The following is a 27,755-nucleotide window of genomic DNA, read 5'->3' on the forward strand; positions in this document are numbered from 1 at the left end:
ACCCTGTCTTCCAGTGTCCGGAAATGTAACCTCGACCAAGGTGGAATAAGTTAGTTCATCCAGGTACAAGTACACATAAATACATTTACATATTATTATTATAATCAAAAAGAAGCGCTAAGCCACAAGGGCTATACAGCATACATTTACATAAATTATCATACATAGCAGCATATATGTAGATTATCCTCCAGGATAGCCCCCAAAAAGTCATTCAAAGTAACTTATTTCCATTGGGGTCCTTGTAATAATTCTTGTTTAAACATTAAAGTTATAACAGGTAAGTAATTTAACTATGTGAAAGGCAGTTACAATAAAAGGATATATACTAGGGATAAGGTAAATTCAGTTATGTACATTAAAATTAAAAACATGATCAGATTACATTACATGTATGTTAGATATTACTCTCCTCTCCTTCTGTAGCCACATTCATTAGTACCTCTTGGATCTATTCTTGAACTGGTTCATTCTATGACTGGCTTTGACATGTGTAGGTAGTCTGTTCCACTCCTTTATTACTGTCATTAAAATGTTCTTGAAGCCTGATCACTGACTGCGGGTACTGCAAAGTTCTTCTCTCTTCCCCTAGTACCATTATTATTTTGGTTCCCAGCCTTAACAAATTTGGTAGCAAAATATTCCTCTCACTGTTTGTAAGCAATTTTATAAACGTGATGTAACTTTAATTGTTTTACTCTGCCTTCAGCATCAGCATATTCAACTGTTGTAAGATAAGATAAGATAAGATTTCGTTCGGATTTTTAACCCCGGAGGGTTAGCCACCCAGGATAACCCAAGAAAGTCAGTGCGTCATCGAGGACTGTCTAACTTATTTCCATTAGGGTCCTTAATCTTGTCCCCCAGGATGCGACCCACACCAGTCGACTAACACCCAGGTACCTATTTGCTGCTAGGTGAACAGGACAATAGGTGTAAGGAAACGTGTCGGAATGTTTCCACCCGCCGGGAATCGAACCCGGGCCCTCCGTGTGTGAAGCGGGAGCTTTAGCCACCAGGCCACCGGGGCCTACATGTTACCTTTTTATTTATTTATTTATTTATTATAAATTTGTGCACACATACAGAGGTACAAAAAAATACAGATAAGAGCAGTATGCCAAAGCCACTTATACTATGCATAGCATTACGGGCTGGCTTAAAATTAACTTAAGATTAACTAAGCAATGATGAAGTCAGTGATAAAACATTAATGTAAACAGATTACTATAAAGCACAAGTGAGTATTACAAAGACAGGTCATATGAAGGATTCTGTTAGGTAGTGTATTTAAAAAATAATAAAGTTAGATTGGGTTTTAGGTTTAACATTTATGTGATATAATTGTGAGAAACATTTAAGATATACAATTTATAAGGTTCAGTTATTCAGTATTTATTTGGTTTTGGGTGAGTAAGTGATCTTTGAGTAGAGACTTGAACTTATAAACAGGTAGTGTTTCTTTTATATTTACAGGTAATGAATTCCAGATTTTAGGGCCTTTTATGTGCATTGAGTTTTTGCATATTGTGAGATGAACACGAGGAACATCAAAGAGTGATCTGTGTCTTGTGTTATGGTCATGTGTTCTGTTGAGGTTGGCAAGGAGATGTTTGAGGGGAGGGTTAATATCAGAGTTAAGTGTTCTATGTATGTAATAGGTGCAGTAATAAGTATGGATGTTTTGTATGGTGAGTAGGTTTAGTGTATTGAATATTGGTGGAGTGTGCTGCCTGTAGTGAGAATTTGTTATCATTCTAACTGCAGCCTTTTGTTGGGTAATTAGTGGTCTGAGATGGTTAACTGTTGTTGAGCCCCATGCACAAATTCCATAGGTGAGATAGGGGTAAATAAGAGAGTGATATAGGGCCAGGAGGGCTGACTGTGGAACATAGTACCGTATCTTCGATAGTATGCCTACAGTCTTGGAAATTTTCTTAGAAATTTGTTGTATATGTGTATGAAATTTGAGTCTATTATCAAGGTGGATTCCTAAGAATTTTCCCTCTGTTAGCTTTGTGATAGGTGATCCGTTTATCATTATGTTAAGAGGGACATCTGTAGCTCTGTTACCAAACTGAATGAAGTAGGTTTTGTCAATGTTTAGTGTAAGTTTGTTAGTCCTCATCCAGGTAGATATTTTCTGTAATTCGGTATTTACAGTATTGGCTAGTGTGACTGGGCTCGGGTGAGAGAAGACGTATGTAGTGTCATCTGCAAATAGTGTGGGTTTGAGTAATTGCGAAGCATTTGGAAGGTCATTTATGTATAGGAGAAAGAGAAGAGGGCCAAGGACACTTCCCTGTGGGACACCAACTGTAATTGGTTGCGCAGAAGAGTTTGCCCCATTTGCGTACACATATTGGCTTCTGTTGCTGAGGTATGACTTGAGGTAATTGAGGGAGTGCCCTCTTATACCATAGTCTGACAATTTTACGTGGAGCAAGTCATGGTCAACTGTATCAAAAGCTTTACGTAAGTCAATGAAGATCCCCAGTGGGACTTCTTTTTTCTCTATTGCAGTGTATATATGTTCTAGCATGTGTATAATAGCATCATTAGTATTTTTATTAGGCCTGAATCCAAATTGGCAGGGGTTGAGTATGTTTTGGGAGATAAGGTAGGAGTAGATTCGTTTATGAATTAGTTTTTCAAAGATTTTTGAGAGAGGGTGTAAGTTGGATATTGGCCTATAGTTATTCAACTCTGGTCTCCTCCTTTGTGGATCGGGGTGACCCTTGCTATTTTGAGTACTGTAGGGAAGGTGGAGGATTCAATGGATTTGTTAAAGAGTGTTGCAATGATTGGAGATAGCACTTGTGACACTTTTTTATATATAAAGGGTGGTAAGGTACTTAAATCTCCTGCCTTGTTTTTTAGTGCATTGATAATAAGGGAGACTTCGTATGGGTTAGTCGGAGCTAGGAACAGTGTGTTCGGGTAGTTGCCGGTGAGGTAGTTATTTGGTGGGGTATCTGAGCTTGGGATTTTATGGGCAAGGTTTTGTCCTATAGTGGAGAAGAAATCATTGAGTCTGTTTGCTGTTTCTGTTGGTGGGAGTTGGGGTTCATCTGATTTTGCTAATTTTATTTCGCTATTTCGTGATATCTTTTTTGTTCCCAGAATTTCAGATAGTGTTTTCCAGGTCTTTTTTATATCACCTCGTAAGTTGGATAATCTGTTCTCATAATACAATTTTTTTGCCCTTCTTATCAGGCTGGTTAGGATTGACGAGTAACGTTTTGTTTGGTCTCTGGTTATGTGACCCATTCTGTACTGTTTTTCATATTGGTGTTTTGTATTTATGGATTTGAGAATGCTGGGTGTTAGCCAGGGACTGTTCAGTCTCTTTGCTGTCATCTGTTTAGTTTTTTTAGGGCAGTGCTTGTTATAGAGGTATTGGGTCTTTTTTAGAAAATTATTAATACATTCGTCAATATCTGTATAGATTTCTAGCTCAGTGTGCCAATCAATGTTTGCTACTGCTGTTGTGAAGTTATTAATGGCTGCCTCATTGTGAAGTCTGAAGGTGACTTTAGTAGTGTCTTGGGGTAGTTTACCAAGAGTTGTTATGAGGAAAGTAGGGTAGTGGTCTGTGGTATTATCTGTAATTATGCCTGATTTTAAAGGGGATATGGTGTTGGTCCAGATGTGGTCAAGTAGGGAAACACTAGTCTCTGTAACTCTTGTAGGTTTTGTTACTGTTGGTAGTAACATACAGTTACTCATTGTGTTTGTGAATTCAGTAACGTGTGGGTCCTGGTCTTGCAGGAGATTTATATTGAAGTCACCTGAGAGTAGTAAGTGATCTTTGTTCATGCGTGCATCAGTTATCATACTTCCTAGATTTTGACTAAATTGGCTAATGTTTGACTGTGGAACTCTGTAGATGTTTATCAATGTGAGAGGTTTTTGTAGGTATTTGGATTTGAATTTAGCTATTATATATTCCCCATGTTCATCCCTTGTGCAAGTATTAGTGATACATTCTAGTTGGTCTGAGTAGTATATGGCTGTGCCACCCCCTTGTTGGTCTGGCCTACAGTTGTGTATGGCTGTGTAACCAGGAATGGCATAGACATCTGTACTATCAGGCTTTAGCCAGGTTTCAGTTAGTGTAATGATGGACATATTGGCATGTAAGGAATTTAGTAATGCTATGAGGTCATCGTAATGCTTGCTTAAAGATCTGATATTGTAAAGATAGTTATGTTGTTGTTGGCACTGAGAAGTGCCTTTGATTGTTCTGCAGTGTAGTAATTACAGTAACTGTTTGATTCATTTAAGTCATTAAATAAGAGGTTGGTATCAGGATCAATGCTTGTAATCATAAGATTTGTAGTGAATCTATAGTTAGAATTAAGTATAAAACAAAGTAAATAGTCTTAAGCTAAAAAATAGCACCTGAATTATTTAACAAATGTAAAATAATGAGCTAAGGGACTAATACAAATAAAGTGATGATCATATAATAGTGCTTGGGAATATGATAGTAGGTAGTACTATAAAGGTAATTTTTTAAAGTTATAATTATAGTTTAAAATTATAATAAAAAGGGACTAATATAGGTTGTGAATAAATGAGCTTTGGAATATAATGGCAAGATTGTGAGCTTATTCTACTTTAGCACCTGAGAATAGCACCAAGGTCCAGGATGAATCTCAACATTTTTTTTTTTTTTGGATGATTTGTAGTCTATCTTTCATTTTTTTCTGTTAAGGCAGAGTACCATGAAGACCAAGTGTAATCAATATGACAATGTATCAGAGTTAGACATAGGGTCCAGCAAGCCTCAGTAGGTAGACACTGTGCCTCAGTAGGTAGACACTGTGCCTCAGTAGGTAGACACTGTGCCTCAGTAGGTAGACACTGTGCCTCAGTAGGTAGACACTGTGCCTCAGTAGGTAGACACTGTGCCTCAGTAGGTAGACACTGTGCCTCAGTAGGTAGACACTGTGCCTCAGTAGGTAGACACTGTGCCTTAGTAGGTAGACACTGTGCCTCAGTAGGTAGACACTGTGCCTCAGTAGGTAGACACTGTGCCTCAGTAGGTAGACACTATGCCTCAGTAGGTAGACACTGTGCCTCAGTAGGTAGACACTGTGCCTCAGTAGGTAGACACTGTGCCTCAGTAGGTAGACACTGCCTCAGTAGGTAGACACTGTGACTCAGTAGGTAGACACTGTGCCTTAGTAGGTAGACACTGTGACTCAGTAGGTAGACACTGTGCCTCAGTAGGTAGACACTGTGACTCAGTAGGTAGACACTGACTCAGTAGGTAGACACTGTGCCTTAGTAGGTAGACACTGTGCCTCAGTAGGTAGACACTGTGCCTCAGTAGGTAGACACTGTGCCTCAGTAGGTAGACACTGTGCCTCAGTAGGTAGACACTGTACCTCAGTAGGTAGACACTGTGCCTCAGTAGGTAGACACTGTGCCTCAGTAGGTAGACACTGTGCCTTAGTAGGTAGACACTGTGCCTCAGTAGGTAGACACTGTGCCTCAGTAGGTAGACACTGTGCCTCAGTAGGTAGACACTGTGCCTCAGTAGGTAGACACTGTGCCTCAGGAGGTAGACACTGTGCCTCAGTAGGTAGACACTGTGCCTCAGTAGGTAGACACTGTGCCTCAGTAGGTAGACACTGTGCCTCAGTCGGTAGACACTGTGCCTCAGTAGGTAGACACTGTGCCTCAGTAGGTAGACACTGTGCCTCAGTAGGTAGACACTGTGCCTCAGTAGGTAGACACTGTGCCTCAGTAGGTAGACACTGTGCCTCAGTAGGTAGACACTGTGCCTCAGTAGGTAGACACTGTGCCTCAGTAGGTAGACACTGTGCCTCAGTAGGTAGACACTGTGCCTCAGTAGGTAGACACTGTGCCTCAGTAGGTAGACACTGTGCCTCAGTAGGTAGACACTGTGCCTCAGTAGGTAGACACTGTGCCTCAGTAGGTAGACACTGTGCCTCAGTAGGTAGACACTGTGCCTCAGTAGGTAGACACTGTGCCTCAGTAGGTAGACACTGTGCTTGTTAGTAGAGGAACTTTAGCCTGACGTTCGTTTTCTTTACTACACTGTTCCCTATTTGTTATATTTTTATTTCTACAAGTACATGTACAAGGTATACAAGTACATGTACAAGGTATACAAGTACATGTACAAGGTATACAAGTACATGTACAAGGTATACAAGTACATGTACAAGGTATACAAGTACATGTACAAGGTATACAAGTACATGTACAAGGTATACAAGTACATGTACAAGGTACACAAGTACATGTACAAGGTATACAAGTACATGTACAAGGTACACAAGTACATGTACAAGGTATACAAGTACATGTACAAGGTACACAAGTACATGTACAAGGTATACAAGTACATGTACAAGGTATACAAGTACATGTACAAGGTACACAAGTACATGTACAAGGTATACAAGTACATGTACAAGGTACACAAGTACATGTACAAGGTATACAAGTACATGTACAAGGTACACAAGTACATGTACAAGGTATACAAGTACATGTACAAGGTATACAAGTACATGTACAAGGTATACAAGTACATGTACAAGGTATACAAGTACATGTACAAGGTACACAAGTACATGTACAAGGTATACAAGTACATGTACAAGGTATACAAGTACATGTACAAGGTATACAAGTACATGTACAAGGTATACAAGTACATGTACAAGGTATACAAGTACATGTACAAGGTATACAAGTACATGTACAAGGTATACAAGTACATGTACAAGGTACACAAGTACATGTACAAGGTACACAAGTACATGTACAAGGTATACAAGTACATGTACAAGGTATACAAGTACATGTACAAGGTATACAAGTACATGTACAAGGTATACAAGTACATGTACAATGTATACAAGTACATGTACAAGGTATACAAGTACATGTACAAGGTCTACAAGTACATGTACAAGGTATACAAGCACATGTACAAGGTATACAAGTACATGCACAAGGTATACAAGTACATGTACAAGGTATACAAGTACATGTACAAGGTATCACTGATTTCATCATTGCTTAGTTAATCTTAAGTTAATTTTAAGCCAGCCCGTAATGCTATGCATAGTATAAGTGGCTTTGGCATGCTGCTCTTATCTGTATTTTTTTGTACCTCTGTATGTGTGCTCAAATTGGAAATAAATAAATAAAAAAAATAAAAGTATACAAGCACATGTACAAGGTATACAAGTACATGCACAAGGTATACAAGTACATGTACAAGGTATACAAGTACATGTACAAGGTATACAAGTACATGTACAAGGTATACAAGTACATGTACAAGGTATACAAGTACATGTACAAGGTATACAAGTACATGTACAAAGTATACAAGTACATGCACAAGGTATACAAGTACATGCACAAGGTATACAAGTACATGTACAAGGTATACAAGTGCATGTACAAGGTATACAAGCACATGTACAAGGTATACAAGTACGTGTACAAGGTATACAAGCACATGTACAAGGTATACAAGTACGAGAACCAAAACCTAGTCATTGTGGTAGTCTACAAGCCTCCGGATGCAACATCCCAGCAATTCCAGGAACAGCTGTTAAAAATTGACCACTGTCTGGAAAACCTTCCAGCTCCTGCACCCAACATCTTGCTCCTGGGGGATTTCAACTTAAGGCACCTAAAATGGAGGAATATAGCAAATAATATTGTTGCAGTAATAACACCAGGAGGCAGCTGTGATGAAAACTCACACTCACGCGAGCTTTTAAATCTCTGCACAAAATTCAATTTAAACCAGCAAATAATAGAGCCTACTAGACTGGAGAATACACTAGACCTCATCTTCACTAACAATGATGATCTGATAAGAAATGTCACCATATCAAAAACAATATACTCAGATCACAACATAATTGAGGTTCAGTCATGTATGCGCGGAGCCCCAGACCGACATAATGAGATTAGTCACGAGGGAGCATTCACCAAATTCAACTTCAATAACAAAAACATAAAGTGGGACCAAGTAAACCAAGTCCTAACCGATATAAGCTGGGAAGATATACTAAGCAACACAGACCCCAACTTATGCCTAGAACAGATTAACTTGGTGGCACTCGATGTATGCACAAGGCTTATTCCTCTAAGAAAAAGGAGGAGTAGATGTAAAACAGAAAGAGACAGGCACTCCCTTTACAGGCGACTGAAAAGAATAACAGAGCGGCTAAAAGAGGTCAATATATCTGAAATGCGTAGGGAGACACTGGTCAGAGAAATAGCAAGCATCGAACTTAAGCTAAAAGAATCCTTTAGGAGTCAGGAATCGCGGGAAGAACTAAAAGCCATAAATGAAATCGAAAGAAACCCAAAGTATTTCTTCTCCTATGCCAAATCAAAATCGAGAACAACGTCCAGTATTGGGCCCCTACTTAAACAAGATGGGTCCTACACAGATGACAGCAAGGAAATGAGTGAACTACTCAAGTCCCAATATGACTCAGTTTTTAGCAAGCCGCTAACCAGACTGAGAGTCGAAGATCAAAATGAATTTTTTATGAGAGCCACAAAATTTGATTAACACAAGCCTATCCGATGTTATCCTGACGCCAAATGACTTCGAACAGGCGATAAATGACATGCCCATGCACTCTGCCCCAGGGCCAGACTCATGGAACTCTGTGTTCATCAAGAACTGCAAGAAGCCCCTATCACGAGCCTTTTCCATCCTATGGAGAGGGAGCATGGACACGGGGGTCGTCCCACAGTTACTAAAAACAACAGACATAGCCCCAGTCCACAAAGGTGGCAGTAAAGCAACAGCAAAGAAGTACAGACCATTAGCACTAACATCCCATATCATAAAAATCTTTGAAAGGGTCCTAAGAAGCAAGATCACCACCCATCTAGAAACCCATCAGTTACACAACCCAGGGCAACATGGGTTTAGAACAGGTCGCTCCTGTCTGTCTCAACTATTGGATCACTACGACAAGGTCCTAAATGCACTAGAAGACAAAAAGAATGCAGATGTAATATATACAGACTTCGCAAAAGCCTTCGACAAGTGTGACCATGGCGTAATAGCGCACAAAATGCGTGCTAAAGGAATAACAGGAAAAGTCGGTCGATGGATCTATAATTTCCTCACTAACAGAACACAGAGAGTAGTCGTCAAAAGAGTAAAGTCCGAGGCAGCTACGGTGAAAAGCTCTGTTCCACAAGGCACAGTACTCGCTCCCATCTTGTTCCTCATCCTCATATCCGACATAGACAAGGATGTCAGCCACAGCACCGTGTCTTCCTTTGTAGATGACACCCGAATCTGCATGACAGTGTCTTCCATTGCAGACACTGCAAAGCTCCAGGCGGACATCAACCAAATCTTTCAGTGGGCTGCAGAAAACAATATGAAGTTCAACGATGAGAAATTTCAATTACTCAGATATGGTAAACATGAGGAAATTAAATCTTCATCAGAGTACAAAACAAATTCTGGCCACAAAATAGAGCGAAACACCAACGTCAAAGACCTGGGAGTGATTATGTCGGAGGATCTCACCTTCAAGGACCATAACATTGTATCAATCGCATCTGCTAGAAAAATGACAGGATGGATAATGAGAACCTTCAAAACTAGGGAAGCCAAGCCCATGATGACACTCTTCAGGTCACTTGTTCTATCTAGGCTGGAATATTGCTGCACACTAACAGCACCTTTCAAGGCAGGTGAAATTGCCGACCTAGAAAATGTACAGAGTACTTTCACGGCACGCGTAACAGAGATAAAACACCTCAATTATTGGGAGCGCTTGAGGTTCCTAAACCTGTATTCCCTGGAACGCAGGAGGGAGAGATACATGATTATATACACCTGGAAAATCCTAGAGGGACTAGTACCGAACTTGCACACGAAAATCACTCACTACGAAAGCAAAAGACTTGCCAGACGATGCACCATCCCCCCAATGAAAAGCAGGGGTGTCACTAGCACGTTAAGAGACCATACAATAAGTGTCAGGGGCCCGAGACTGTTCAACTGCCTCCCAGCACACATAAGGGGGATTACCAACAGACCCCTGGCAGTCTTCAAGCTGGCACTGGACAAGCACCTAAAGTCAGTTCCGGATCAGCCGGGCTGTGGCTCGTACGTTGGTTTGCGTGCAGCCAGCAGCAACAGCCTGGTTGATCAGGCTCTGATCCACCAGGAGGCCTGGTCACAGACCGGGCCGCGGGGGCGTTGACCCTTGGAACTCTCTCCAGGTAAACTCCAGGTAAACATGTACAAGGTATACAGTACATTTACAAGTTATGAACAAAAATCACTTACTACTCTCAGGTGACTTCAATATAAATCTCCTGCAAGACCAGGACCCACACATTACTGAATTCACAAACACAATGAGTAACTGTATGTTACTTACCTGGAGTTTACCTGGAGAGAGTTCCGGGGGTCAACGCCCCCGCGGCCCGGTCTGTGACCAGGCCTCCTGGTGAATCAGAGCCTGATCAACCAGGCTGTTGCTGCTGGCTGCACGCAAACCAACGTACGAGCCACAGCCCGGCTGGTCAGGAACTGACTTTAGGTGCTTGTCCAGTGCCAGCCTGAAGACTGCCAGGGGTCTGTTGGTAATCCTCCTTATGTATGCTGGGAGGCAGTTGAACAGTCTCGGGCCCCTGACACTTATTGTATGGTCTCTTAACGTGCTAGTGACACCCCTGCTTTTCCAGTATATTTCTCGTTCCAAATCACGACTTATTTACAGTGGAATATAGAAGGCCTCAGGGGTAACCGGGCTGAGCTTCAAGTGTTTCTGTCCCTGCAGCACTGTATGACCCTGGTGGGTTTAGCACTTTATGATTGTAATAATAATAATAATAATAATAATAATAATAATAATATGTTGCAGTTTAAAAACTGTAGTGTAAAGCACCCTTCTGGCAAGACAGTGATGGAGTGAATGATGGTGAAAGTTTTTCTTTTTCGGGCCACCCTGCCTTGGTGGGCCACCCTGCCTTGGTGGGCCACCCTGCCTTGGTGGGAATCGGCCAGTGTGATAATAAAAAAATAATAATAATAATAATAATAACCAAGTGTTTATTAGCAATGGCATTACAAACATAGATATCTAAATGGAATATGGGGTCAGTATTATTATAATCATAACTAAGCGCTAAACCCACAAGGGGTGACCCTTACGAAAGCCAAATTGACGAGTGGAAAGGCGATGTTGCATCTTCAAATACCACACTAACCGTCTATTAACTAGAAGTTCTAGTAACTTGCAAACTGTACTAGTGAGAGCAATAGGGCGATAGAGGCATGATGGTCTGGAGTATCTGGTTTATGAGACGGCAGAACGGCAGTTTTCCATGAATGAGGAATAACCTGTTTAACTGAACAAGATTAAAGAGACAGAGAACTACGAGGTTTGACAAATGTAAATTTGAACCACATAAATATAAATGCCATCAGATCCAACCACCAACGGATGAGAAGTGTTGACTTAGATTCGCAGTGTAAAAGGCGCACTATAAGATTTCTCTATGCTATATGCAAAATCTAACGGTGTTACTCTCTGGCAGATTTTGAGGAAAGAAATGAGGGATGCTGATGAGGGCCCTGAGAGACAGAGACAAGATGATTTCCAGTTGCTGTGGCAACTTCAGCATGGTCTGCAGTGCACTCATGGAGGTAGTGGAAGTGACTCGAAACATAACCTGCCAACAAATGGTAGCGGGTAATTAGCAAGGAGAGAATTACTGGAACTCTGAGAAGAAAGGCATTGTGTAGGTCTAGTAAGGTGAGAATGTGAAGGTTTGTGAGTTGAATCGATGTTAATCATTGGTTTCGTCTCCTGACAAACAAAAAGTTGTCTTTAATTGTTCCAGATGGCAGGGAACCTGCAGGAAGCATGATGTCAAGAAGCAGATGGCAGGGAACCTGCAGGAAGCATGATGTCAAGAGGCAGATGGCAGGGAACCTGCAGGAAGCATGATGTCAAGAAGCAGATGGCAGGGAACCTGCAGGAAGCATGATGTCAAGAAGCAGATGGCAGGGAACCTGCAGGAAGCATGATGTCAAGAGGCAAATGGCAGGGAACCTGCAGGAAGCATGATGTCAAGAAGCAGATGGCAGGGAACCTGCAGGAAGCATGATGTCAAGAAGCAGATGGCAGGGAACCTGCAGGAAGCATGATGTCAAGAAGCAGATGGCAGGGAACCTGCAGGAAGCATGATGTCAAGAGGCAGATGGCAGGGAACCTGCAGGAAGCATGATGTCAAGAGGCAGATGGCAGGGAACCTGCAGGAAGCATGATGTCAAGAGGCAGAAGATGTAGGTTGAGTTAAGATAGTAGACACTGAGAACGCTTGAAGTTCCTCGACCTGTATTCCCTAGAACGCAGGCGGGAGAAATACATGATTATATACACCTGGAAAATCCTAGAGGGATTAACAGCAAACTTGCACACGAAAATCACATCCTATAAAAGACTTGGCAGACGATGCAACATCCCCCCAATGAAAAGCAGAGGTGTCACTAGCACGATAAGAGACCATACAATAAGAGTCAGGGGCCCAAGACTGTTCAACTGCCTCCCAGCATACATCAGGGGGATTACCCCTGGCTGTCTTCAAGCAGGCACTGGACAGGCACCGAAAGTCAGTACCTGACCAGCCGGGCTGTGGTTCGTACGTCGGTTTATGTGTAGCCAACAGTAACAGCCTGGTTGATCAAGCCCTGATCCACCATGAGGCCCGGTCACAGATCGAGCCATGGGGCATTGACCCCCAAAACCCTCTCCAGGTATTACCAAAGAAGGGGAATTATTATAATCATGGGGGAGTGCTAAACCCATAGGGTTATACAGAGCATGTGGGGAAGATGGAAGGAATTCAGGGAACCAGATCACAGATCGAATTCCCTAAATCAAGAGCCCCTATCCAGCATCAAGGAACCTCCCTGGAGGAGTCCCAAAGAAGGGGAAGATAACGAGAGGTTAGAGGTATCTTTGTGCGAAGAAATTTTATTGGGGACGCGAGAGCGAGCGAGCAAGTGCTGTACATGGGGGTGGATGAATTTCCATAATGGTAACATAAATTATGAGGAAAAAGACATGACCCAGAGACAGGTAAAGTAGTGTGGGAGATTATGTGATTTAGGGGTTGAAGGGATTTGTACTTGGGTGATGTTTAGACTTTGTTGTGGGGATACGAAATGATGATTTCTTCAGCAGAGGCCATAAGGTCGTGTAGGTGGACAAATGTGCGAGTGAGCAGATGAAGGAAAGTAGATGATAAAAGGGTTAGATACAAAGGTGAGTGTGGTAGCAGGTACTACAGAGGTGACTGGAAGTAGGTACTAGAGGTGATTGGTAGTAGGTACTACAGAAGTGACTGGAAGTAGGTACTACAGAGGTCTGAGGCAGTTTAGCAACTCGGGAATAAGAAACCTGCCACGGCTTAAGAACTTATCATAATCATAACAGAGCGCTAAACCCTTAAGGTCATACAGGTGATCTCCTTTTCTCTTAAAAAATCGAGCAATGGCAATAATAAGCAGGATAGGTCTCTTTACAGTTAAGGCAAGAGGGAGGTTGACTGCAGGATGGTTTCCCTGAATCCCTTCATAAATGTTACTTTGCTCACACTCCAACAGCACGTAAAGTATTAAAAACCTTTTGTCTCCATTCAATCCTATCAAACACGCTCATGCATGTCTGCTGGAAGTCCAAGCCCCTCGCACACAAAACCTCCTTTATCCCCTCCCTCCAACCTTTCCTAGGCCGACCCCTACCCCGCCTTCCTTCCACTACAGACTGATACACTCTTGAAGTCATTCTGTTTTGCTCCATTCTCTCTACATGTCCGAACCACCTCAACAACCCTTCCTCAGCCCTCTGGACAACAGTTTTGGCAATCCCGCACCTCCTCCTAACTTCCAAACTACGAATTCTCTGCATTATATTCACACCACACATTGCCCTCAGACATGACATCTCCACTGCCTCCAGCCTTCTCCTCGCTGCAACATTCATCACCCATGCTTCACACCCATATAAGAGCGTTGGTAAAAATTATAGAGGAATAAGTTTACTGAGTATACCAGGAAAGTGTATGGTAGGGTTAAAATTGAAAGAATTATAGAGGTAAGACAATGTAGGATTGAGGATGAGCAAGGAGGTTTCAGAGTGGGTAGGGGATGTGTAGATCAAGTGTTTACATTGAAGCATATATGTGAACAATATTTAGATAAAGGTAGGGAAGTTTTTATTGCATTTATGGATTTAGAAAAGGCATATGATAAGAGTGGATAAGGGAGCAATGTGGCAGATGTTACAAGTACATGTATATGGAATAGGTGGTAAGTTACTAAATGCTGTAAAGAGTTTTTATGAGGATAGTGAGGCTCAGGCTAGGGTGTGTAGAAGAGAGGGAGACTACTTCCCAGTAAAAGTAGGTCTTAGACAGGGATGTGTAATGTCACCATGGTTGTTTAATATATTTATAGATGGGGGTTGTAAAAGAAGTAAATGCTAGGGTGTTCGGGAGAGGGGTGGTATTAAATTATGGGGAATCAAATACAGAATGGGAACTGACACAGTTGCATTTTGCTGATGATACTGTGCTTATGGGAGATTCTAAAGAAAAATTGCAAAGGTTAGTGGATGAGTTTGGGAGTGTGTGTAAAGGTAGAAAGTTGAAAGTGAATATAAAAAAGATTAAGGTGATGAGGGTATCCAATGATTTAGATCAAGAAAAATTGGATATCAAATATGGGAAGGAGTATGGAAGAAGTGAATGTTTTCAGATACTTGGGAGTTGATGTGTCAGCAGATGGATTTATGAAGGATGAGATTAATTGTAGAATTGATGAGGGAAAAAAGACAAGTGGTGCGTTGAGGTATATGTGGAGACAAAAAACGTTATCTATGGAGGCAAAGAAGGGAATGTATGAAAGTATAGTAGTACCAACACTCTTATATGGGTGTGAAGCTTGGGTTGTGGATCCAGCAGCAAGGAGGTGGTTGGAGGGAGTGGAGATGTCCTAAGGGCAATGTGTGGTGTAAATATTATGCAGAAAATTCGGAGTGTGGAAATTAGGTGGTGTGGAGTTAATAAAAGTATTAGTCAGAGGGCTGAAGAGGGGTTGTTGAGGTGGTTTGGTCATTAAGAGAGAATGGATCAAAGTAGAATGACATGGAGAGCGTATAAATCTGTAGGGGAAGGAAGGCGGGGTAGGGGTCGTCCTTGAAAAGGTTGGAAGGGGTAAGGGAGGTTTTGTGGGCGAGGGGCTTGGACTTCCAGCAGGCGTGCATGAGCGTGTTCGATAGGAGTGAATGGAGACGAATGGTATTTGGGACCTGACGATCTGTTGGAGTGTGAGCAGGGTAATATTTAGTGAAGGAATTCAGGGAAACAGGTTATTTTTATATAGCCGAACTTGAGTCCTGGAAATGGGAAGTACAATCCCTGCACTCTAAAGGAGGGGTTCAGGATATTAGCAGTTTGGAGGGATATGTTGTGTATCTTTATACGTGTTGTGCAAGAATAGTATATAATACCGACAAGATGAAATTAAGACACATGTGCAACATCTGGGTATCTTTATTGTAGACGTTTCGCCATCCAGTGGCTTTATCAATACATTGTATTGATAAAGCCACTGGATGGCGAAACGTCTACAATAAAGATACCCAGATGTTGCACGTGTCTTAATTTCATCTTTATACGTATATGCTTCTAAACTGTTGTGTTCTGAGCGCCTCTGCAAAAAGTGATTATGTGTGAGTGAGGTAAAAGTGTTGAATGATGATGAAAGTATTTTCTTTTTGGGGATTTTCTTTCTTTTTGGGTCACCCTGCCTTGGTGGGAGATGGCCGACTTGTTAAAAAAAAAAAAAGTACAATATTATTATGAATTAACAAGGGATAATAGATGAGTAGCATTAAACAGCCTACTGAAAGCAACCTCTGTAAGATGAGTATTTTAGGATATTAAACAAGTGTAAATATTGCAGATCAATATTTATTTCATAAAGTCTTAACGTAGATTAATATTTTCGTGAGGACACATTAGTTCCCTGTATCACGTGACTATTCTAAAACACACAAGTCCACATTCTTATTATGATACATAGAATGAAAACTACTGGCCAATATTCTCGAGAACGTCATTCTTGACATAATAGTATGTAAGAACTATGGACTATCTTCAATAACAAGGCAAGATGGAAAGCGATGTTTGATCACAATTACAGTCATTACGAATCATACATTAATGACACACATACAACCAGGAGGCTATTACACTCTTCCTGGCCTAGAGGAGGTAGAGGAAGTCATCGGCTTACGAATGTCTTGCATTCCTGGTGTTCCAACGTACAAACGAGTCATTCGTAATGTGGAATATTCACATACACAAAATGGTGAAAATGGCCATTTCACACACGTTCATGACTGAATCACTATTTGAACAAATCGATAAATGACCTATTGGTAGGTGGATATTTTTGTAACACAGGCATTTGAAAGTGAAATATTCGTAATGCAAGCGTTCATAAGCTAAGAACCCCCAATATATCCTGTATATGATAATCCAGAAGAGTTAGATTTCAAGGTGTATATCCTCTGCATTATATCAGAGAAATCTATCTATGCTCATAACATTATGGATAATGCAAGATAAAAATAGTGTTCATTTATACACTGTAATACACACCTCTTTTAAATGGCCTTCCATATTAAAACAGCTATGTAAATAGCAGCATACAAAGGTGCACAGGAGAGGGTAGTGCACATAACGTTCACCTACACATAGAAACAAGACTGAAGTGTTATTCAGTATAGTGAGACTAAAGTCTGGATTATGATGTGTCTGACAAAGGTTTGCCCTCAAGAACACCACTGGTAAAGACAAATGCCACTGAACAATATCAAGGTGCTAATATATATGCATAAAAACAATCTTGAATATTCTGACAGTTTACACAATATAATTTTTGTCCTGTTTAAATCTAGAGGAGCACTACATGAAACACCTAGAACTGGATAATTTAAGCGTCATCGATTTCACACTACTCTAAGTGGGATAATCTGAGTGGGTGGGTGAGCCATCACCACTGTCTACAATGACAGTGGTGTTGCTGCTTTGGAATGATATACAGTGTAACAAGATTGTAACAATGATCACCAGTACTGGTGCAACTAGCATGGTGATACCAACAAGCTGCGAGTGAAAGTAACTTGAACTCTGATCAAGATGTTAGGGGGACGTTTCTCTCTGAGTGGCTGCTTGAGTACTAATACCAATTACTTCTCTTGAGTGGCTACTTGGGTCTTAATACCAAATGTTTCTCTGAGTGGCTTACTGAGTACTAATACCAATTATTTCTCCTGAGTGGCTGCTTGAGCCTTAATACCAAATGCTTCTTGGCCAAGATCAAATCTCCAGCCAAGAACCAATTAGCATTAGAACTCAGTCTCTCAGAGACAAACATTACCTCAACATCTTGATCAACACATACATGCCTTTTACCCTTTGTAATTTCCACCACTTTACATGGAATTCCATCCAGTTATCATAATTATACACTTATCTATGGTGATATATACACATGACATATTTCTATAATAAGCACTAAGTATTATTCGTCCTTAGGGGTGTGGTGGGCAGAACAATCAATAATAGTCAGAGTTTAGCAATAATGCATTTGGAAAACCTCTGGGAACTACTGGAGAGTTGATGACACTCACCTTTGTCATTACTGTGTGTGTGCCTGATCTTTTGTGAATATATGTGTGTGTGTGCGCACATATGCATGTGCACACACATGTGCATGTGCACATCTGCATATGTGCACACGTGTAAAAAGAGCATTCTGGCATTTTCAATGCACAGTTGTACTCATCAATGTTGAAATAACAAAGAGATCAAAGATTTCCTGAAAATGCTGTATGCTGTGAGAGATGGGAATATTACTCTCTACACAGCTGCTGTGCTGACCTGTACTCTCTACACAGCTGCTGTGCTGACTTGTACTCTCCACACAGCTGCTGTACTTTTATTGTTAACTACCATCAACACCCCCACAGATGTAAACAGCTGTCAACTCCCATGATAACCCCTGTACATCGATATAACAGCAGCTGCCTGAACATCATCAATTCTCAAAATACTTTTTATCAGACTGAACTGTTAATAAAAACTAAAATCTAGAATAAATACTAAACTAGTAAAATGTAACCACATGATCCCTAACCAATACTGTCTTCAGCAATCAATAGATTTTGGTGCAAAATATTAGGTGTGCGAGTATACCAGCTGGTATAATGTTAAGTAACAGTTGGTATACTAACCAAGATGTGTCGTATAACGAAGGTTAAAACATAACATTGTGCTGTATGCTGTAACATACTCTGTACAAGCCAAGCATACGGTGCATCAAGTACAGATGTCAAAAATGCGTCACACCACTGATTACAACTGTCACCAGAATTTGTGTGAACATCCTCTACTTTCCAGTCAGCACTGGATGTACAGCAGCAACAGGTGCTGTACACCTCATACAGCATCTATTACTGCTGTACACAAGGGTCCCTCACAAGCATTGTTCCTGGTGTTGCACCCTCTCAATCAGTCATTTGCAAACTTCAACCAAGAGGAAACAACAGTACAGAGGTTGATGATCCATCACTCACACTCATAACACTCAAGTCAATCCTACCAATATTGTATTTTGTGACTGGTTGATGAGAGAGGACCATCATAATTCTGGGCTCTAAATTATACATCATAACTCAGGTATTAAATTATCTACTGAACTCTGGACTCTAAATTATACATACTAACTCTGGGATGTATTCCATGACTAGTTCAACAGTTAAGTGCTTACAAACATCACAGTTGAAAAAGGAAAAAAAAAAATTCTCTTATATTCAGTTAATTAGCAAAAAGCTGAAAATTTTTTAACTGACACCTGGATGTACAACACCTGGAGACCTGACACCTGGAGGCATGACACTTGGTGTCACTGGAGATAACATAGTCCTGTAAGATCAGATTACAGCAGGTCAGGTCATTGTACAGGTTTAGTGAAGGTGAGGATGTTTGCCTGAAATGAGCCTCTAGACATTTTCACACAGTTCAGGACCCTGAACAGTGATTTTTTGCACATTTGAGGACTCTGAACTGTGTGTAAATCACAGTAGAGGACCACACCAGACAGGCACAGCACAGAGCCACACCAGACAGGCACAGTACAGAGCCACACCAGACAGGCACAGCACAGAGCCACACCAGACAGGCACAGCACAGAGCCACACCAGACAGGCACAGTACAGAGCCACACCATACAGGCACAGTACAGAGCCACACCAGACAGGCACAGTACAGAGCCACACCATACAGGCACAGTACAGAGCCACACCAGACAGGCACAGTACAGAGCCACACCAGACAGGCACAGTACAGAGCCACACCAGACAGGCACAGTACAGAGCCACACCATACAGGCACAGCAGAGGGCCACATCAGACAGGCACAGCAGAGGACCACACCATACAGGTACAACAGAGGGCCACACCAGACAGGTACAACAGAGGACCACATCAGGCACAGCAGAGGGCCACACCAGACAGGTGCAACAGAGGGCCACATCAGGCACAGCAGAGGGCCACACCAGACAGGTGCAACAGAGGGCCACATCAGACAGGCACAGCAGAGGGCCACATCAGACAGGCACAGCAGAGAGCCACATCAGACAGGCACAGCAGAGAGCCACATCAGCCAGGCACAGCAGAGGGCCACATCAGACAGGCACAGCAGAGGGCCACAGTAGCATGTCTGCTAGTCACAGGATGATAAAGGCCTTAGAAACAATGCATGTCATTAAGCTTAGAGCTAAGCTTTAAGTTTATCTAAGCCTATAGCCTAGGTGTTATGTGAATAGTTACTGACCTGTAATTAGGTAACATTGCAGTCTAGCACTGACCTGTAGACATGCGAGGTGCAGGTTTAATTGTACCGGGTCCTCTGTTCACCAGACTGGACTTGTAATAACCTGACCTACCCTAGGTCCACCATTCACAACACTACACCTGTACAGTGACTAGACCTGACCTGACGTGGCCTGACTGTCCCGACTTACGTAACCATCATCCACAATCCTCAAATGTATTTATTGGCAAGGAAAAAAAAGCTTTAGGCTTTGTCCTACAGAGAAAAGCTTATTTCCCTCAAGCTTTCATCCCCCACCTGTGCTCTCATCCAGATTCTTGTTCCTTAAAGCTTACGAACAAAGATCTACAAGATGACAGCTTAGGAAGAGTGATCCACAAGCTGTCAGGAAGATTGATCCAAAAGCTGGTTATGCCTACTACTTGCAATAGTCCCAGAGATGACTAGACTTAGTTCCAGGTGTAATTACAACCATCCAGGTGTTACAGCAATCATCCAGGTGTTGTTATAGCAACCATTCAAGTGTTGTTACAGCAACCATCCAGGTATTGTTACAACCATAAAGGTGTAGGTACAACCATCCAGGTGTTGTTACAGCAACCATCCAGTGTAGTTACAACCATCCAGGTGTAGGTACAACCATCCAGGTGTTACAGCAACCATCCAGGTGTTGTTACAATAACCATCCAGGTGTAGTTACAACCATCCAGGTGTAGTTACAACCATCCAGGTGTAGGTACAACCATCCAAGTGTAGTTACAGCAACCATCCAGTGTAGTTACAACAACTATCCAGGTGTTACAACAGCCATCCAGGTGTTACAGCAACCATCCAGGTGTAGTTACAGCAACCATCCAGGTGTAGTTACAGCATCCATCCAGGTGTATCAGCTCAACACAAATCCAGATCTTCATCTCCCTGAAACAAAAAAGTATACAAGTCAATATAATATATACACAATAGACCATCATTTAAGATGTGATCTTCCAGCACTATTTCCACATACAATGTTTGCTAAATTGTTTTTTTCAATCACAACTGTGAAATTCAATGTTGACGGTGCAAGATAGGGATAAAATATGGAGTGCTGTGGTACTGGACTGATTTTCCATCTCATGGGCTCATGGGCAGCCAGCCTGTGGGTCAGGACATTATTTTTTAAAGATAGGCCTATCTTTAAAGGAGGTTTTGTGTGTAAGGAGATTAGACTTCCAGCAGTGCCTGCACTCTGAAGGAGGGGTGTTAATGTTGCAGTTTTATAACTGTAGTGTAAGTGCACCTCTGCCCAGACAATGATGGAGTGAATGATGAAAGTTTTTCTTTTTTGGGCCACCCTGCCTTGGTGGGCCACCCTGCCTTGGTGGGAAATGGCCGATGTGTTAATAAAATATAATATAGATGGCACAGTAAAACTAGTATATACATATTTTCAATATTAAGTAAGTTCAAGCTTTTGAAGAGTGGGGGAGTGTGTTGTCTGACACTGGAATGTAGAGTGGGGGGGTGTTGTCTGACACTGGAATGAAGAGTGGGGGGGTGTTGTCTGACACTGGAATGAAGAGTGGGGGAGTGTGTTGTCTGACACTGGAAAGAAGAGTAGTGTGTGTTGTCTGACACTGGAAAGAAGAGTAGTATGTGTTGTCTGACACTGGAAAGAAGTGGTGGAGTGCATTGTCTGACACTGGAATGAAGAGTGGTGGAGTGTGCAGTGTGACACTGAAATGAAGTGTGGTTTAGTGTGCTGTCTGACACTGGAATGAAGAGTGGTAGCATGTGCCGTCTGATACTGGAATGGAGTGGTGGCATGTGCTATTTGACACTGGAATGAAGAGTGGTGGCATGTGCTGTCTGACACTGGATTGGGTGATAGTCCACATAGCAACTTTCTGTTGCATTAATAGTTTTACGTGATTTGGTGTAGTGTATCCCAAGGCACCAATACCATAGGTGAGGTAAGGGTTGATTAGAGAGTAGTACACGTAGTGTTGTTTGAGGTACACAGTAATGCATCTTGGAGAGGACATCTACTGTTTTGGAGACCTTCTTGATTATGTATTAGATTTTTTTTTTTCAACAAGTCGGCCGTCTCCCACCAAGGCAGGGTGACCCAAAAAGAAAGAAAATCCCCCAAAATTTCAAGTTGCAGTCAAGGTGTAGACCTAAAAACTTGCCTTTATTAATCAATGTTCAGTTGGATACATGAAGTTCTGTTCAATTAAATGGAACGAGACAAATAAATATACGAGCTTGTGTAATGAATAACCCAGGTTGTGGTCTGAAAAAAATGATACACAAGTCACAACAGCTAAAGAAGACAAAAAACTTATTGAATGAATTGAACAAAAACACCAAGAAAGGTGCACCATTTAGTTTCACCTTAAGGAAACGAGCCTTAGAGTATAGCTATTTTATTATTTTTTTTTTTTTTATTATCACACTGGCCGATTCCCACCAAGGCAGGGTGGCCCGAAAAAGAAAAACTTTCACCATCATTCACTCCATCACTGTCTTGCCAGAAGGGTGCTTTACACTAGAGTATAGCTATGCATCGATTAATGTCAGAGATACATTCTGAGAAATGCGTTGTTAGGTGATTTTGTTGCTGTGTGAACATTTTCAAACATTTTAAGGAGTTTCTTGAGGTCTGCAAAAGCTTCTGCTAAACCCTTCACTGTGAATTTTGTATGCTGAGGGGCCATGATGAACAAAACAGCACGAGATTAAATCCAGCACAAGGGAAAATGATGTTATCAAGATGTGGTAAACACGAGATGTACGAAGCTGCTGCCGGTATAACACCCCATACTGTTTCACAGTAGCTTTTTTTTTTTTTAAAGTAGAAAGACTATAATGTAGAATAAGGATATCAAATTGGGGAGGAGGAGTATGGAAGAAGTGAATGTTTTCAGATACAGTGGACCCTCGACCAACGATATTAATCCGTTCCTGAGAGCTCATCGTTAATCGAAATTATCGTTAGTCGAGTTAATTTTCCACATAAGAAATAATGGAAGTCAAATTAATCCGCACCCCAAAGTATTGAAAAAAAAAATTTTTACCACCTGAAATATTAATTTTAATACACACAAACTGAAGAAGACATGCACAGTTACATGACACTTACCTTTATTGAAGATCTGGTGATGATTGATGGGATGGGAGGAGGGGAGTGTGTGGATGGTGTTAGTGTTTAGAAGGGGAATCCCCTTCCATTAGGACTTGAGGTGGCAAGTCCTTTTCTGGGGTTACTTCCCTTCTTCTTTTAATGCCACTAGGACCAGCTTCAGAGTCACTGGACCTCTGTCGCACAACATATCTGTCCATAGAGGCCTGTACCTCCCGTTCCTTTATGACATTCCTAAAGTGTTTCACAACATTGTCAGTGTAATAGTCACCAGCACAGCTTGCAATAGCTGTGTGAGGGTGATTTTCATCAAAAAAGGTTTGCACTTTAAGCCACATTGCACACATTTCCTTAATCTTTGAAGTAGGCAACTTCTTCAATTTCTCTCTCCCCTCCTCCGAAGCAGTTTCCTCAGGTGTGGCCTCTTGCTGTTGAAGATGATCTAGCAGCTCATCAGTGGTTAGTTCTTCATTGTCCTCCTCCACCAACTCTTCCACATCCTCCCCACTAACCTCCAACCCCAAGGACTTCCCCAATGCCAAAATGGATTCCTCAACTGGCATAGGATTCCCAGGGTTAGCCTCAAACCCTTCAAAATCCTTTTTGTCTACACAATCTGGCCACAGTTTTTTCCAAGCAGAGTTCAAGGTCCTCTTAGTCACTCCCTCCCAAGCCTTACCTATAATGTTTACACAATTGAGGATGCTAAAGTGATCTCTCCAAAACTCTCTTAGAGTCAATTGAGTTTCTGAGATCACTACAAAGCACCTTTCAAACATAGCTTTTGTGTACAGTTTCTTGAAGTTGGAAATGACCTGCTGGTCCATGGGCTGCAGGAGAGGAGTGGTATTAGGAGGCAAAAACTTGACCTTAATGAAGCTCATGTCTGCAGAAAGTCGCTCTGCCACGTCTGAAGGATGACCAGGAGCATTGTCTAATACCAGGAGGCACTTAAGGTCCAATTTATTTTCCAGGAGGTAATTTTTCACAGTGGGGGCAAATGCATAGTGTAACCAGTAATAGAAAAGTCCCTAGTGACCCATGCCTTACTGTTTGCCCTCCACAGCACACACAAATTAGCCTTGAGGACATTGTTTTTCCTGAACGCTCTGGGAGTTTCAGAGTGATACACTAATAAAGGCTTCACTTTGCAATCACCACTAGCATTGGCACACATCAACAGAGTAAGCCTGTCTTTCATAGGCTTATGTCCTGGGAGTGCCTTTTCCTCCTGAGTAAAGTAGGTCCTGCTTGGCATTTTCTTCCAAAACAGGCCTGTTTCGTCACAATTAAACACTTGTTCAGGTTTCAGTCCTTCACTGTCTATGTACTCCTTGAATTCCTGCACATATTTTTCAGCCGCTTTGTGGTCTGAACTGGCAGCCTCACCATGCCTCATCACACTATGTATGCCACTACGATTCTTAACCCTTTCAGGGTCCAAGGCCCAAATCTGGAGTCACGCACCAGTGTCCAAGAATTTTCAAAAAAAAAATTTGTTATTTTTTCTTATGAAATCGTAGAGAATCTTTTTGTGAAGGTAATAAAACAAAAAGTACGAAATTTGGTGGAAAATTGACGAAATTATGCTCCCGCGAATTTTGATGTGTCAGCGATATTTACGAATCGGCGATTTTGCCGACTTTGACTCCCATTTTAGGCCAATTACATTATTCCAATCAACCAAATTCTTAGCTATTTCACTAGTATTACTTCTATTCTATCGATCGAGCACAAGAAATCGCCAAGTCAACTGTTTCAACTACAAAATAAAGTGATCGGAAATTGTTAATTTGGCCAATTTAACACAAAGTTCAAAATATTCCAATTTCAAAATAGGGTCCAGAATAAACAATGTAGGCATTCCTGGCACTAAACTAACATTTCCTCTGTTCATTAGTCATGTTTTGAGGCTTTACAAATAAATTCCATTTTGATTTTTTATTCACATAATGAATTTTTATTCACACCAAAAAATAGAACATTTACTGCTATGCAATACTGTAATAATTGTATAAATATCATCATCATATTTGTGAATGTATATTAGACCCACCAGCTGACGTGTATTAGACGTGTGAGGTCGTTTGTTTACTCTTGAATATCGGCAAAAATTTAACATTTCCGCTACTTTGAGCTCAGTTTCAAGCCATTTCCAGTGCTAAAACCAATCAAAATCATCTCTATTTCTGTAATATGTCTTCCATTCTATCAAATGAGACCAAGAAATCGCAAATACAACTATAAAAAACATACGAAAAAACACTGCAAAGTTGCTGTTTTAATCAAAAAATCATGATTTCAGTTTTTTTCTCTCATTATACACAGTGTGCTGCAGGATCTGTTTTATGTGGTGCACACATACCACATAGATGTATTCTCTCATATCTAGGCCCAAATGTACCACTCACAGTTTATCAGAGTGAGCTGAGCTCATGGCGTAGATCTACGGTTTGGACACTCACCATAAAGCCGTAGATCTACGGGACGGACCCTGAAAGGGTTAAATCTCTCAAACCAACCTTTGCTGGCCTTAAATTCACTCACATCACCACTAGTTGCTGGCATTTTTTTAATTGTCATGCAACTTCCTAGCCTTTTCACATATGATCGCTTGAGAGATGCTATCTCCTATCTGTTTTTCGTTTATCCACACCAATAACAGTCTCTCAACATCTTCTATCACTTGCGATCTCAGTTTCGAAAACATAGTTGCACCTTTGCCAAGAACAGCTTCCTTGATTGCCATTTTCTTGCCCACAATAGTAGCGATGGTTGATTGGGGTTTTGTGTACAACCTGGCCAGCTCGGAGACACGCACTCCACTTTCATACTTAGCAATGATCTCTTTCTTCATATCCATAGTAATTCTCACCCTTTTTGCTGTAGGGTTGGCACTAGAAGCTTTCTGGGGGCCCATGGTAACTTATTTTGCAGGTGCAATCACTACAAACGCTGTGATAATATGAAATGTTCCGATTGTATGTTTGGATGGGACCGCGGTGGCTGGCTGGCTTGTAAACACTGGCACCCACGGGACAAGTGAGGCACGCTCAGGCCACAAGTGGACGCGTCTCGAACAGAACGAATACCATTGGTCGGGTTTTTTAGCGCTAGTCGAGGCAAAATTTTTGCATTAAAATGTATCGCTAGTCAGATTTAACGTTAGACGATGCCAACGTTGGTCGAGGGTCCACTGTATTTGGGAGTTGACGTGTCAGCGGATGGATTTATGAAGGATTAGGTTAATCACAGAATTGATGAAGGAAAAAAGGTAAGTGGTGCACTGAGGTATATGTGGAGGCAAAAAATGTTATCTATGGAGGCCAAGAAGGGAATGTATGAAAGTATAGTATGTAGTACCAACACTCCTATATGGGTGTGAAGCCTGGGTTGTGAATGCTGCAGTGAGGAGGCGGTTGGAGGCAGTGGAGATGTCCTGTCTAAGGGCAATGTGTGGTGTAAATATTATGTAGAAAATTCAGTGTGTGGAAATTACGAGAAGGTGTGGAGTTAATAAAAGTATTAGTCAGAGGGCTGAAGAGGGTTTGTTGAGGTGGTTTGGTCATTTAGAATGGATCAAAGTAGAATGACATGGAGAGCATTTAAATCTGTAGGGGAAGGAAGGCGGGGTAGGGGTCGTCCTCGAAAAGGTTGGAGGGAGGGGGTAAAGGGGGGGGTGTGGGCGAGGGGTTTGGACTTCCAGCAGGCGTGCGTGAGCGTGTTCAATAGGAGTGAATGGAGACGAATGGCATTTGGGACCTGATGACCTGTTGGAGTGTGAGCAGGGTAATATTTAGTGAAGGGATTCAGGGAAACTGGTTATTTTTATATAGCCAGACTTGAGTACTGGAAATGGGAAGTACAATTCCTGCACTTTAAAGGAGGGGTTTGGGATATTGGCAGTTTGGTGGGATATATTGTACATCTTTATATGTATATGATTCTGAACTGTTGTGTTCTGAGCGCCTCTGCAAAAACAGTGATCATGTGTGAGTGAGGTGAAGGAGTTGAATGATGATGAAAGTATTTTCTTTTTGGGGATTTTCTTTCTTTTTTGGGTCACCCTGCCTCGGTGGGAGACAGCCGATTTGTTGAAAAAAAAAAAATACTTCTAAACTGATATATTTTGAGCACCTCTGCAAAAACAGTTATTATGTGTGAGTGAGGTGAAAGTGTTGAATAATGATGAAAGTATTTTTATTTTTTTGGATTTTCTTTCTTTTTGGGTCACCCTGCCTCGGTGGGAGACGGCCGACTTGCTGGAAAAAAAAAAGGATAAAACGTACAGTATTGTAAATACACAAACCAGTAAAATAGTTGTTTATCATCATTCTGTAACAGAAATTTTCCAGCTCCATTACAGTCTTATGGGACCACTGTTGTATGTGTGGTCTTTCATTGACTAAAATGTCATTATATAGCACACAACTGTACCATCAAAGAGTGTGGGATGTAGAAGGAAGATCTGAACAAGAGTGCTTTAGTACAGAATGTTTCTACAACTTCAAGTTATGCAGCTGCTTGCATAATAAGTTGTCTGGGGAAAGTGCTTCTGCTGACATTACTATAGGGAATTTCCCTGCTGAGTTACAGGAAATTATTTCTGAAAGTGGCTACAAGCCACAGCAAGCACTTAATAATGACAAGTTCTTATTGAAGGAAG

General features: G+C 41.5%; 1 protein-coding gene across 1 annotated transcript in view; it reads right to left on the reverse strand.

Annotated features, from left to right (window-relative positions):
• Positions 1–16,019: 16,019 nt before the first annotated feature.
• The window catches only part of gammaSnap1 (gamma Soluble NSF attachment protein 1), a 68,131-nt gene continuing 56,395 nt past the window's right edge, over positions 16,020–27,755 (reverse strand). Inside the window, exon 11 of the mRNA XM_053784158.2 lies at positions 16,020–20,883. Within this exon, the coding sequence (XP_053640133.1) occupies positions 20,857–20,883 (27 nt within the window). The 3' untranslated portion in view covers positions 16,020–20,856. The remainder of the gene's footprint in view (positions 20,884–27,755) is intronic.

This window comes from Cherax quadricarinatus, chromosome 43 (assembly GCF_038502225.1).
Source record: "Cherax quadricarinatus isolate ZL_2023a chromosome 43, ASM3850222v1, whole genome shotgun sequence".
Lineage (NCBI taxonomy): Eukaryota > Metazoa > Arthropoda > Malacostraca > Decapoda > Parastacidae > Cherax > Cherax quadricarinatus.